Consider the following 15,069-nt stretch of genomic DNA (forward strand, 5'->3'; position numbering starts at 1 on the left):
AGAATTTTAGCAAAATAAATGACCACCCACAAAGATGAATTTCAAATCAAGTTTATGATATTACTTCATCTATAACAAAATGTGCTAATTGCTTCCATTCCAGTGATAGCCATCCTGTTTGTTTCGGTTTTAACTGATTTAATGACAAACAGATACATTATACTGTCAACTGCTGCTCCAATATCGTGCTTCAAATGTAATAATTTTGCAAATTATATAATCTCAGAAGTCACCTTTGCTTCAAAACATAACCTAGTTTGAGTTAGTGAGGGATTTTGCCCAGTTCTGGCTGCAAAATAACCTTATCTTTGTCATCATAGTAGGCTACTGATAATTAAGCAGTAAGTAATCCAAGATTACGTTCTGTTAAGAATAATTTACAGAAGTCGATGTGTATAAACTTTTGGAAAAAAAACCCAAACAAATGAAAATCTAACCCCGAAACACTTATCCGACCTGTTAATTCTCAATACAGCTATAAGAATCATGATTTACAGGCTAGAGCTGCAATCATCCGTCTTCGGTATGTTTACCTCTTTTATCTCTAAATGAGGATTTCTTAAAATCATTCTGATGATGGTAACACAAAGAAAATAATTATTTCTAAGTTGTACAGGTTTTTTAACTAGAAAACATTGCAATGTTTTAAAATGCTAAACACAAATAGAAAATAAAGATTAAAGCCCTCCAGAGATCATACATACATTCATACACTGTTGTCCTTAACCATAAAAATATTACTCCTACCGGAAGTCCATTGAAGCTATTCTTAAAGACTTCCATTCATGAAGAATCCACAGAGATCCTAGTAATCCCATTTCGGCACTAAGTAACCTTATCATTAGAAATTTTTCCATAATGTTCAAAATATTTGTTTTGTACTATTCCTCTCCTTTTTTTCCACAGTTTCATACACATATGAAGACTGCTATTACACTTCCCCTCAGTCCACGCTTTCCAGAAGAAAGTAGTTCAATTCACTATATCTTTCTGCTTAGGTTAGGTTTTCTTAGACTTCTGAAAATTTGAAAATTTGCATTGTTTTTCTACAACTCTTTGCATCTAGTGAACTTCCTTCTTGATACATGACACCCTAAATGGAGTGCAGGGTTTCTTCTTATTGAACTCCATCCTTCTTTTCTATATCATCAATTTGCCAAGATCATTTTGACTTCTAATCGTGTTCCCTATAATACTTCAAGTATACAGCACTACACTGTAAATAATAATGGGAGGTATCTTCTTATCCTCCTTGTGCCTCTAATCCTACCCATGCAAAGATTGAAAAATTAGCAATATTTTTTAAAAAAATATATTTATACAAAGCGTAGAAAAATAAAGTGCATTTGGTTGGCATAAAATCATAGAATCATAGGATGGTTAGAGTTGGAAAGGAACTTAAAGTTCATCTAGTTCCAAGTCCCCTGCCACAGGCAGGGACACCTCCCACTAGACCAGGTTGCTCAAAGCCCCATACAACCTTGACCTTCCAGAAATGGGGCATTCACAACTTCTCTGGGCAACCCGTTCCAGTGTCTCACCACCCTCACAGGAAAGAATGTCTTCCTAATATCTAATCTAAATCTACCCTCTTTCAGCTTAAAACCGTTACCCCTCATCCTATTACTACATGCCTTTGTAAAAAGTCCCTCCCCATCTTTCCTGTAGGCCCCCTTCAGGTACTGGAAGGCTGCTAGAAGGTCTCCTCAGAGCCTTCCCTTCTCCAGACTGAACAACTTCGACTCTCTCAGCCTGTCCTCATAGGAGAGGTGCTCCATCCCTCTGATCATCTTCGTGGCCCTCTGCTGGACCCATTCCAACAGGTCCATATCCTTCTTGTGCTGAGGACTCCAGAGCTGCACGCAGTACTCCAGGTAGGGTCTCACCAGAGCAGAGTAGAGGGGTAGAGTCACCTCCCTTGACCTGCTGGCCATACTTCTTTTGATGCAGCCCATGATGCAGTTGGCTTTCTGGGCTATGAGTACACATTGCTGGCTCATGTTGAGCTTCTCATCCACCAATACCCCCAAGTCCTTCTCTTCTGGGCTGCTCTCAATCCATTCTCTGCCCAGCCTGTATTGTGCTTCGGATTGACCTGACCCACGTGCAGGACCTTGCACTTGTCCTGGTTGAACTTCATGAGGTTCACACGGGCCCATCTTTCAAGCTTGTCCATATCCCTCTGGATGGCATCCTTTCCCTCCAGCATGTAGGCTGCACCAAGCAGCTTGGTGTCATCAGTAAACTTGCTGAGGGTGCACTCAATGCCATTGTCCATGTTGCCAACAAAGATGTTAAACAGCACCAGTGCAAATACCAACCCCTGAGGAACGCCACTTGTCACTGGTCTCCACTTGGACATGGAGCCGTTGGACGAAGTCTTTGAGTGTGGCCATCCAGCCAATTCCTTATACATCAAGTGGTCTATCCGCCAAATCCATGTCTCTCCAATTTAGATACAAGGATGTCGTGCGCAACAGTGTCAAATGCTTTGCACAAGTCCAGAAAAGATGACATCTGTTACTCTTCCCTTATCCACCAACGCTGTAACCCCATTGTAGAAGGCCACCAAATTTCAGGCACAGTTTGCCTTTAGTGAAGCCATGTTGGTTGTCACCAATCCCCTCCTTATTTTCCATCTGCCTTACCACAGTTTCCAGGAGGATCTGCTTCATGATCTTGCAGGGCACAGAGGTGAGACTAACTGGCCTCTAGTTCCCCGGGTCTTCCTTTTTTCCCTTTTTAAAAATGGGCATTAAGTTTCCCGTTTTCAAGTCAGCATGAGCTTCACCGGACTGCCACGACATCTCAAGTATGATGGATAGTGGCTTAGCAGCTTCATCCATCAGTTCCCTCAGGACCCATGGGTGAATTTCATCAGGTCCCATGGACTTATCTCATCAGGTCCCATAGACTTGTGCACCTTCAGGCTCCCCAGCTGGTCTCGAACCTCATCTTCTCCTACAGTGGGTAGTTCCTCATTCTCCCAGTTCCTGCCTGTGCCTTCTCTGATTTGGGTGATGTGGCTAGAGCACTTGCTGGTGAAGACTGAGACAAAAAAGTCATTGAGCACCTCAGCCTTGTCCATGTCCCAGGTGACCAGGTCTCCCATTTCCTTCTGGAGAGTGACCACATTTTCCCTAGTATTTTCTTTAATCTCATTTAATAACTCACAACTTCTATTCAAAATTAATAATAAAAGGGAGAGTTAATCGAATGTTTGTGTAGAACAAAATTGACATTTGGATGTTAGTAAGACAAAACTGTCAGGTGTGAATTCACATATTCATTACTTTTATGATCAATTCCATAAAATAGTTGCTTCAGCCAAAAATACAAGTTTTAGCACACACATACAAACACAAAATCTGTTAATGCAGCATTTTGGCATTAGAAAATTAAACTGTACAATAAAAATGGAAGAGTAACATATTCCGTACTGTTCCTGAACGAACTACATCACCCTCTGGGAGTTAATTCAGAGTTATCTGGCTCAATAGCATTGAAAAGTCTCTCTCTGCACACAAATGTTAGGGATGCACTAAATGTTATAGATGGACTTATCAATGTTGTATATAAAATCTATTCAGTGTTTTCATCTTAATCTTGACATAACAATGCTATCAAGTTTATCAGATAATGGTTGTTACTGTTAGCAAACCAGTCAATCAAGTGTCAAAACCTGCCCTTTTCCCTTTCTGCAATATACAGGACAAGGACAGCAGATGAGTCCAACAGATCATCCTGATGAAGAATATTCTGTACCAAATTCAGAATGACAGTTACACAATACAACACCATATGAATCAACTATCAAGTCAATCATATCTGGAACTTTCCAATAAATGGGTGTGAGTGGGAGTATTAGTTCACTCAAAGGAGCATGAACCATACAGCTATTATTTCATTCATGAAGATCATTTCCAATTACAAGACAAACAATTTTATCACAGATGAAGAAACAAAAAAGAATTTGGCTCAGCACCTGAAGTTTAAACCAGACATTAAATTAAAACTGTAGAAACTTCTGTTGATATTTACAAATGTTTTCTAACTGACTAAAGATTCTTCATTGTTTTACCCATTTATAGATACTAACTTTCCCATCAAAATAGATAACTCAAAGTAAAAAGAACCTTTTAATTTAAAAGGCAAACTCGGAAAATAATGACATAAGGAATCAAAGGTTTTTCAGCCTAAACTATGCATACCTTCTTCAATTGGTTCGTGCTTCAAAATAATTTCTAAAGCCATTGTTTCACAGCCTTCAGTTTCATATTGTTCTTTTCTGAGAAATTCAACGAGCTCGGTGTCAGCTAGAATTTTGTTGTTTGGAGAGTATGCACGGAAAAGTTCCTGAAATTCAACTCTATGTACAATAGCTCGATAAATTGCCCTGAAGTCTTCTATGTTAATTATGTTTGTCTTCCGTTTGTCAACTGTTTTCTGGAAAAAAAAGTAATCAAAACAGTCAATATGAAGATATGCAATGATACAAAAATACACACAAAACACTCCATTATAGCTAATCATAAGAGTGAGAACAATAGTGAAAACCTCAGGCAACAGTGACTGCAATGCATTATCAAATGATATACTTCTACTTCTATATGCAACTTTTATATTTGACTTTGTGTGTTGAAAATATTTTATGCAAATCAAAATCTACCATATGTCGTAATTAGCATTTAAGTAATTACAATAAATTTTTATATAAAGCATATGTAATATTAAAACACATTGTATAAAACCTCCAAAATGCTATGCAGTAAAATAAATCTGCAGCATAAAAATTATCGAGTGGAAAATATATTTAATCTAATAACTGTTCAACAGCAATTTAAACCATTTTGTAAATACTTTCAGTTAAATTTACATACAACATACAGAAAACAGTAATCTAAAAAATGAAATAAGGATGACCAAATTATGATGAGATCCGAGTCTTTCAATACATCAAATAAGAAACACTATTAAAGTTTGGAGACAAGATACTTTATAATAACCTATGACTTAACAAGCCAAAATGTTTAACTCAGTAAGCATGTTTTCATAGAGCTTACAAAATGTTCGCACATTAATTAATTTCAGTGTTTCAATAAAAAAGCCATGAGAAAAACCAAAAGCACAGAAGAATTTGAGTAGAATAATACTTTTTTACCCTTTCTGACATTTACTTTTATCTCAGGCTTAACAATTTTATTTCTCCTTTAAAAGTTTCTACAAGAAATACATAATTGTGCATATGAAAAATAGATGTTTCTAACAGTTTAGCTTGCATTGTTCTTAAAAGTTGCCAAATTAAGAGAAACTTCAGAAATTTACTGACAAAATTACTCATAAAAATAATAAATAAATGGTAATTCATTGCCTCATTTATTACCACTTTAAGCTGATCGAAATTCATAATTGTTCATTCCTTAAACTGAGACTACCAACTTATTTTATATATTATTTATATATATATATAAAAAAATATAAATTTAAATATAAAGATGCTGTTCATCATCTAATAACATGGCACCTGCTATGGTTATTAGAGCTTCCCCAAAATGATCCATAAAGTGTCTTACTTAAGCTTTGGCTGTTCTTTGATACTTTTCGTTATTACTAAATTAGGTTAGTTTTGAAGAGACACCATAAAAACTAATGCTAATGACACATTACCAGCTTCTTCCTATGCGGTACAGTTCCTACTAAGAGATGTCTGAATAAGTACAATAAAAGTAAAAATAAGTAAGATAACCAAAATAAGTACAAAAATAAATTTCCTGAGTTCTAGCCAAAAATTTTACAAATCAGTATGTAAGTATTTTCTTTGATTTTGTGAAAGAGAATTTTAATGATCTTTTTTAAGAAAAATCAACAGCAAGAAAACAATTCAAAACAGATGCAAATAATACGCATTTCATTACTGCTTGAGAAATCCTGCATCTAAGGTTAATATCCTCAATCTAATTTTTAACATCTTTAAGAAAACTGCAAATTTACTCATAACTGTTAAATAGAAAAAGAAAATACCAACTTATTTTGGCATTAAACAGCCTATCAGGACTTGGGAAACGTTCACTTACGTATCGGCACAAAGTGAAGCTTGTCAAAAAAGTTAAATTTTCTTTCTCAGTCTCCTCTTGATGAAATACGGGGAATAATACTACACAGGAGAGCTTTTCAAATTAAAGTTATGAAAATCATGTTGATATAAAAAAAGGATATCTTGACAAAGACTTAGTGTTGAGATGAATTCTATGAAAATGCATTATTCCTTAAAAATCATAATGTTCATAATGCTGATATTGCTCAAAGGAGCATTACAGCAAAATAAATTTGAAGAGATTAGACAAGAAAAAAGAGATTATTCTTTAAAAATTATGTTTTCTGTTAAATTGATTTTGTCATGTATAACCATTCGATTAACTGTTGATGCATACTTACAATGATGCCAGTAAGAGTTCCTTCCAGACTGCCTTGCATTTTTATGTTCTATTACACTGATGAAAAATTTGAGCCCCAAAACTGTTGAAAATACTCAAATCTTTCTTAAATACAAAAGGATACCTGACGGTCCTGCTACAAATAACTATATCAGGCCGTCAAGTATATTATACTGCTAAATAGAACTCGATCAGACTTGTTCTATGCAGGTCACTTCCTCCAATAATTACTCTCTACCCACAATTCATTATCTCTCTAAAATTTCTGTCAGAAAGCAAAGTAGGTAGAAAATACAGGAAACAATGAGAAATAGTTTCAAGTTCTCATGAGAAGGTTGGTAATTCTCTCAATGCAGTGCAAGTTCAAAAACCACAGGCACCTTCTTTAGCAAGGGTTGAGTTAATGCTGCGAGTTTTACCTTGGCTCGACAAGGCAGAAAACAAAGAGAGAGGAACAAAACAGAGTGAGGAAATCCTAATGCCTTCCCTCTGCCTGCCAGCCTGCCAGCGTGACGTGCCCTACAAGTTTCTGACTTGCCATAGTTATTTCTCCTCTGTCAAATCTGGACAGAATCAGCCAGCTGGTTACAAAATTCTCAAAGAAGTCACATATATATCTAGCCACTTGCCTTCATTCCCTTAGGAAAACAGCTTTATCAGACAGCTATTTTTGGTAAAAAAAAAAAAAAAAAGAGCTGAAAGGAAAATTCATACATCTTTGAGTAATTACTTGAGGGGACCTGAAAAACATGAAATCCTAATACATCCGAAGGCACTCTGTTTTGCAGTATTTGCTCACTGGGACTGCATCCACTTGATGGTAGTTTGCTTATCTACATTAAATTAGCTTATTAGTTAAGTCCTATTTCTAGCTGCATCATGTAACCTTCATAGAAATCTCTTAAATGTTGCCTTATTTCAAGGTCACATCCTTCCCTGGGGGTTAGAGTGCAATTCCTATCCATTCAGGCACACCACTTAAATACTTCAAAGGAGAGGTATAGTGGAAAATTGAGTGAACAAGTGTGCTGGATCTGTTAACCTGAAGCCCGAGCAGATCAGACAAGTCCATATTGTCCTACTGGCAAAAGGATTTTTAGGAAGTCGCTCTAGCGGCTCTGCCCAGCATCAGATGGGCATGTCTGGGCTCATTCTCTTGATCACAAAAGCAGCTGGATGGGATGAAACCAGAATATTTATTTTTTCTCAACTGAGGCCTTGCTGGAAAAAAGTTGGAAATCATGACCTACATATTTTCTATTACGCTACACTATTCTGGTTTGGTGAAGAGATGATGGTTGCAGTCACTCAGTTATCTATTTTACACAGAAACAAAAGACCTGAACCAGGCAAATTATTTGCTGATTTAGGACACCCTATTAGCATGAAATTGACTTCTTGAAACATTAATTTTTAAAAGTCAGCAAATATAAGGCACATGTGTAACCGGACTTCTAAATGCATTTAATTGCTTAATCTACAAATTCCTCACCTTGAAAACATGTTTTACATGTGCGAAATCAAAAGGTATTTGCAGTGTTTCAAGCAGCTTCATTGTGCTGTCTAAATCAATCTTCCCAGTCCTGAACTCATTCTGAATGATGGACAAAAACCACGTATAAGAAATCAGGTTAAGGAGGCTTCTGGCCCATGTCATTGCCTTTTAGTAGGTGAGGAGGGGGAGTAGTTTAATTTTCTTAAACCCAAAAGGCTTGCACTTTGCTTTTTTCATACTCTAGAACATCTTTGTTTTCTGATTTATGATAGCGCAGCAGGCTACAAGGCATGCAGGAAGGAGTTTTTGCTCCGTGCCCAGAGACTCTGAGGGTCAGAGTTGACAAAAGGGGCCAGAGAAAGAGAAGGGGAAGGTGTGGAGGAAAACAAATGTTGGTGAGGGTCAGGAACGGGGCGCAGTGAAGAGAAGTGTGGGTAGGCCGCGGGGACTCGGAAGCTGTGGGGAATGGTGGTAAGATGGGTGCCAACAAAAAGCAGCAACGAGGTGAGGGTGCCCAGCCCTGTGCCCACCCGACCAGCCTCAACCAGCCCTGGCTGGAGCGGGCCAGGCCAGACTGGACTGGCTGCCCCAGGCCCTCCCTGCTGCCCAGCGTGCACAGGCCGGGCCCAGGCCTGGGGGGAAAGAGGCACGCAGGGGGAGGCCACAGAATGGCAGTTGTTGCAGGGCAGGGAGAGGAGAGGAGGAGGAGGATGAGGAGGTAGAGCGGGAGGAGGATATCTGTTCTCCTCCATGGCGGCTCCGCATCGCCTGCTCTGGTCTCTTCACTGCGATGGCGTTGGTAGTGTTTGGCAGGACATCACCTCGGCTTGCTCCAGTTCCCAGTGGGGCCCTTTTCCCTTCCCTCGCAGCCCCTGCACCCCTGCCGGGATGCTCAGCCCCGTCTCAGCACAGCCCCCACCCTCGGGCCCCCACCAGTGCTGCCCCGGCTGCCGCTGTGAGGTCACAAACTGTGGGCCCCCAGCGCAGGCCCCTTCCCACCGCTGCTCCCCCTCCACCTCTGCCGCCATCTTGTGCCTTTTCCCTCCAGCACCCTGCGGTCTCCTGCCCTTTGGATAGCCCTCGCTCCCAGCATGTGGTAGAGGAAGGAGCTCCGCAAGCTGAAGAAGGTGTCTCTCATTTGCAGCCTGCTGCGCCAGTCCCTTCATGGGGAGTCTGGCCAGATTGTCCGAGATCTCTCTGCCCTTGTCCAAGATGAGAAGCTGGTGACACAGGAGGCTGCCCGCCTGGGGGCCTGTCACAACAAGAGCAACTTCACCCCCATCCAAATAAATGGGCACTCCTGACCCATTACAACAACTTAGAGGGAAACCGCTTCTTTGATCCTCAGGACAAATTGTCTTTTGTGTTTGACCACCTGTGTGGGGTAACCAGCAAAACCCAAAGGCAGGGTGTGATGCTAGGTGAGGGGGAGCTGTGGCAAGAGGCCCTCCACAAGGGCTTCATGGCCTACGTGAGCTGCCACTTTCCTGTGGGGACCTGCGGTGTGTTCAAAAAAGGCCTGGGGAAGAGGCAGATGTTTGTGGCCTGCATTGAGGCTCATCAGTACCAGCCTTCAAATCACTGGAACAGCCTGTGGAAGTCAGGCTGGACTTTTGCCCTGACTCCTGTTACCACTCAAGTTACAGGGATCTGTCCCCTCCAGGTACACTACTTCAAAGATGCCAACCTCCATGTAACTGTCAGCAAGTCTGTGTGTGAGACTCTAAATGTGATAGACCAAAGTCAACGTGCTACAGATTTTGTGAAACTCATGAAAGCTGAGGACACCAAGTTTCATGTTGCCATCCTGGAAAACATTCAGGCTTTGTCAGAGGATATATGGGGAAAAAAATCTGCAGAGGAAACTCCCTGTTACTCACACTTCTATGAGCTGGAATAAACTATTGAATGATCAGCATCTGAACACCAGTGTCTCCAATGCAGAAATGCCTCCATGCTTACTGAAACACACTATTTGATATTGTGGCCTAAATAAAAAATAAAAATAAAAAAAGACAAAATGGGGGTGTTTGATTGATTTATTTCTGGATTACTCAGGACAGTGCGGAATCCGTCATCAGTCAATCACCACTTTGGAAATAATTCAGGTCTTTAGTGACTGAAAACAATTTGCAGGCTGTTTTTATTTTCTTCATGTACTTTTCAACTGCTTCTGGAGGTACTAGTAATGGTCACTGTCAAAGGCAGTACAGTGCTACAGGTGAGCCAGCAAGCAAACTTTCCTTTGTAATTTTACCCATTATTATATTTACTTACGTGACTTCATATTATATGTAGCATTGATTATAAGGAAATCAGTAAGGTACATTGGCAAAAATATTTAGGCATTGTTTCTAGATTTTTTCATTGTTACTGAAACCCAGGAAACTCAGCCTTCAGGCTTTGCTTGTGCATACTTCTCTGTATGCACAAGAGACATCCCTAACCGAGTCACATGAACAAAGGGAGATCATTACACAGGAGGAATAAATTTCTTATAGCTAATGGAGAAGATATTTCAGGACTGACCAGAGATGTATGCTGGCTGTTGCAGCATTACAGAATAAAGCAATGCCACTTCCCTTCTCCCAGTGTTTATAACAAATGCCAAAGGAACGTATGTGATTTTTTTTTACTTTCAAACTATGACAGTGATGCTTTGGTAACATGTTTATTACAATAAATGAAATGACTACCACACTCGCTGTTTTCTGTAAACATAACTTTTAATTAGAGTTTTATTAGACACAAAGTTTAATTTCAAGCAGTAATGTAAACACTAAACTTTCTAAAAATATTGATGGGAACATTTAAACAGTATTCTTATAAATATTAGATGTTTTTTTATGTAAGCATAAAATTTTGCTTTTGTTCATCATTCCTTGTGGCTATTATGTTGTCACATGGGTTGAACATGCCCTTTTGTAAATATTGGTTAGTGGCTTTACAGCTTCAGTGCTCAGACTGGCCATGATTGCTTGCATTGGCTTTGTTTTAAAATGTAGTAAAGAACTATGCATTCTTATGGTTTTGGGGATAAGCAACATTGTGTGAAAATGCCATCTTCAGATTACTCTTCTAACGCAAAATGAAGATTTTGCATCTGTACTCACATCTGAGAGGTTCCTTACTCTATACGTCTGGATGTGATAATTAATCAACCAGAGAAACCAATAATGAAAAGGTGTCTAATATAAAAATCATCATTCTACATCATTCTATATTGTTGATGACAAAGTCATATGCTCAATTTTTATTTATAAGCATACTAATTTACAAAGCCTTATTGCAGAAGACGATGTGGTAGTGTTGCCAATATTTGAATGAAACTGAAATAAATTAGATAGTTCCTTTGATATATACTGATTTTCTTCAGATTTGCATTGATTAGAGCACTTTTTTCATCTGGTTGTTCATCTTGATGGTCACTCAGCACAAAGATCCTGGGAGCGTTGTACTAATTTATGTGCAGAAAGGTGCTCATCATGCAGGGTGTCCTTCCCGCAAACAGAAAGCAGGCTGCTGCCCTTGTAACAATGTCCCTTGACAATGCCTTTTACAGATGCCCATTGGGTAGAGAATCTGCACCATGCACTTGAAGAGGGAGAAGGATGGAGCATGGAGAGCATTTTCTGTGCTCCTTCGGTTCTTCACAGAAAGCTGCATTACCTATGGGTCATTCTCTTTTCACCCCACAGCTGCTACTGAGATCCGTCCAACACCAATCCAGCCCTTTTAGGGCCTATGCTGCTGCTGGAGACTATTCAATGAGCAAGCAGCTGTCTTTATGTGGTATTTATTTGAATATGTGATTATTTCTTCATTGAAAATAAGAGTAATTTTGTTAAAAATGTTATGCAACCCAGGGCTGCTATAATGAAGATGGCCTGTTGTGAGTGTAGTTCATGTCTGCAGTACAGAATTATAGATGAAATTCTGGACATAAATTTAAGTGCTAACAGAAACAGGGACATAGCACTAGAAATTCTGGACTGTGAAAAACTTACTTTACTAAAACACAAATATTGAACATGAACTAACAACAAGAAAAAGTAGGGAACAATGAAGAAGATTAAGCACTTAGAAGACTTTCAGTTTCAACATTTATTCCACTAGATCAATTCCTTATGAGATGCAAATATATGACATTTTGCAATATACTGTTCTGTTCTGTAGAATTAAATTCTGTTTTCTTTAAAATGCAGTTTCTATATGGCAAAACTGTAGCAAGGAGTGCAATAATAAAAATATTGAATATTGTGAGATTAGGTAGTTTTCTGATCTTCTTTATCAGTCTACCTTTATGAATTTTCTATTTTCCTTCAGTTTCCTTTCTTTATAAAAGTGAGAACCCGTGATACCAGAATCTGCAAGAAAAGCTGTTCAGAGGGATGGAGTTTGGGCAGAGTAAATGTTCTGATCTGGTTGAAAATGCTTACTTATTTTTTCCAAGGCCTAAGAAATTAATCTGGAAAGGGTACTTACAATATAGGCTTTGTCCATGTTCCCTCTACATTCTCCATGATGAGATTGGAATCTTTTTTTCTTTTGGAAATTTGAAACTTGGGAAGGAAGACACATTATGAGAAGAAAGCGGTGTACAACTCCATTGAAAACCTTACTGAACTTTTACATATCCCCTTTTGTGACTGAATATGTTTGAGATTTAGTTGCAACTTCTTACTCTTTTGCCCATACCAGCATTTTTTTGTTGTATAGGGAATACATTCCAACTCACGTTATCTTTATTGCTAAAATCCCCCTCCTCTTCTGTTTACTGCTTTGAAAATCATTCACATTCCTATAGCTGCTTGTGAGTCCGTCTCTTTTTATTGGCATCAGTACCCTGTATTTTAAGAAAAGAAGAATAGGCATATATAAGTAAAACAAAACCAAAAAAAAGTTTTCAAACTGTATTTTACAATAAATTTCTACTGCAGCCAGGAGTATCGCATACATGGAATTGAAGCTATAGCTACCCATTTACAATCACAACTATCTCCTGTTAAAGACTTGCTTTGTGCCTGCAAAAATACATTATCATCAAGTATCTTTCTGTAATATGCTTCTAATACTACTTTCTCCTTCTTCTTACCTTTGGTTGTTACTGAGTGGCCATGGTTATTTATCTCAAGGAGATCACCTACCCTATCAGTCCAGAGCATTTACACGATGAGATGTAATTTTCTTTCAAAATAAAATGTGAATTTTGTTGAAACTCTGCTCCTCCATTTACAGGCTTGCAGACTCATCGGAATCGCAGAGCTGGTACAAATGCACCTGAGCCAAATTGGCTCAAATTTTTGATTTCTGAAAATAATTTTCTGTCTACCATTAATTGTTGGTGCAAAGAAAATTGTCATTTTTATTACACCAGTAACATTAAAGCTTAGCTTGGACTTCATTGTCAGCTTCCAGCTGCATTAAAATTGGAAGAAAATCAACACTTAGTATTTGAATTGAATATTTAATGTTCACATTATAAAGTTTGCTTCATGTTTTGCTAGTACTGCAGCAGGTGGAAAACCTATCAAAATGAGGACACAGCAAAAAAAGTTTCATTGCTTCATTTTCAAAAATGTGTGTTGAATTAAAAGCAACTTTCTTTGTAATTTCAGAATAGACAGACAAATCTTTAACAGGCACTAAAGACTCAAGTAATCTGTTGGGAGAAAGCAATACTCCTAGTCATTGGAAGAAATTCATCTTTTCCCCCTTACATTCTCCAGAACTGGTACTAATTCTTTCTTTGCTTCATTCATGGAATGAGAAAGACAATATTGTGGGAAAAAAGCCTGCCTCTACTTGTATGTTTTCCAGGCTGTATTCCTTACTCCCTACTCCTTATCAAGCTGTGGAGAAGAAAGGAAAATGTGATTTTGAAACAGAGAAAATAAAAGTGAAGGAAATACAAAGAATGTTTTGTCAAGTCTGTATCTCTCACTGATTTCAAATAATCAATGCATTAATGCTTTAGTTGTAGTAACACCAAATTCAAGGATTATTTTCCCTTCTACAGTAAGAATGGTTTAATACGTTCAAAAAATCCAAAAAAGTGGATTTATTACATTCCAAGTGCAAGATATTTTCCAAGTCTGCATGTCAGTATGGCGATCTTACACAAATAGTGGATTTTATAATTCTTTTTAATGAAAACTTTGGAGTTATTAAAATGTGGAGTGGTTTCAAAAGTCACTATTTCAAAAATTAACTACTATGAACTATTCAAAGCACAGTATCCCGGGATTCTCCAGAGTTACAAGACATATTTGTTACAGCAAGACTTAGTAATTATCAGCGTAAAAAACTAAGTGAATAAGGGACGTAATAATAATTAAAACACATGACTCATATTATAGTAAGTCATTTATGTAGCAGATTATCTTTGAATGGAACAGGAACTACTACGCATCCTGAAATTCATACCCAGAAAATATCCTGAGATTGTGGATATCCTAATAATGGGATCTGGTTGGTTTTATTGTTGGTGTTTTTTTTTTTATATTGCCATTCATACAACACATTTGGAAGAAAAAGGAGTGTGGGTCTCAGGTTTTTTTTCTAGACTTAGGTATAGGCCTTTCAGTCCTGAATCTTTACACATAATTAAAGGTTTGTATTTCCTATTTGTTCCCTAAGGAACATGACAACTCTTATATACACTGCTGCTTAAACAGCATTCATAACTGCTGTGTTGGTAACAAGGGAAGCTGAGAGCCTTTCTAAATATTCTTCCTAAATCAAAAGGCTAAAAATTTAAACTCTGTATGGAAATAATCATAGCCATCTTTTCAAAGTATGATGACAGTGACAAAATATTAGAGTTTAAAAACAGACCTTTATAAGGCCCTAGCTATCTATCTCACCAGAATTGTATATGAGACAGATGTCTCTCCCTAGGGGAATGGAAGCCCAGTGTCTAGTATGACATTAGAGGAGGACTAGCATCCTGGAACAGGAGGGATAAGGGAAAGGGCATAAGTGGGGGGATTTTGAAAATAAATGTGAATAAGGCACATTCACAATTAGAGAACGGAAGAAAAAAGAGCCCAGTAATATAATTCCACTGTTCTGGAATTTGAAAAGACTGTCCAGAAGAGTAGGACTGAAATCTCAGCTCCTCCACTGTCTGTCTTTCCT

General features: G+C 38.2%; 2 protein-coding genes across 2 annotated transcripts in view; one reads left to right on the forward strand and one right to left on the reverse strand.

Annotated features, from left to right (window-relative positions):
• Positions 1-8,681, reverse strand: part of PLCZ1 (phospholipase C zeta 1) — a 50,057-nt gene extending 41,376 nt beyond the window's left edge. Inside the window, exons 1-3 of the mRNA XM_074572749.1 lie at positions 8,668-8,681; positions 7,927-8,050; positions 4,212-4,446 (exon numbers count right to left, since the gene is read on the reverse strand). Coding sequence (XP_074428850.1) covers positions 4,212-4,446; positions 7,927-8,050; positions 8,668-8,681 — 373 coding nt within the window. The remainder of the gene's footprint in view (positions 1-4,211; positions 4,447-7,926; positions 8,051-8,667) is intronic.
• A 38-nt stretch (positions 8,682-8,719) lies between these two features.
• Positions 8,720-9,950, forward strand: CAPZA3 (capping actin protein of muscle Z-line subunit alpha 3). The gene is given in 4 exon segments (XM_074572536.1): positions 8,720-8,728; positions 9,030-9,225; positions 9,228-9,772; positions 9,774-9,950. Coding segments are annotated over 4 exon segments (885 nt in total). The 3' UTR covers positions 9,909-9,950.
• Positions 9,951-15,069: the final 5,119 nt, after the last annotated feature.

Source organism: Larus michahellis, chromosome 1 (assembly GCF_964199755.1).
Source record: "Larus michahellis chromosome 1, bLarMic1.1, whole genome shotgun sequence".
Lineage (NCBI taxonomy): Eukaryota > Metazoa > Chordata > Aves > Charadriiformes > Laridae > Larus > Larus michahellis.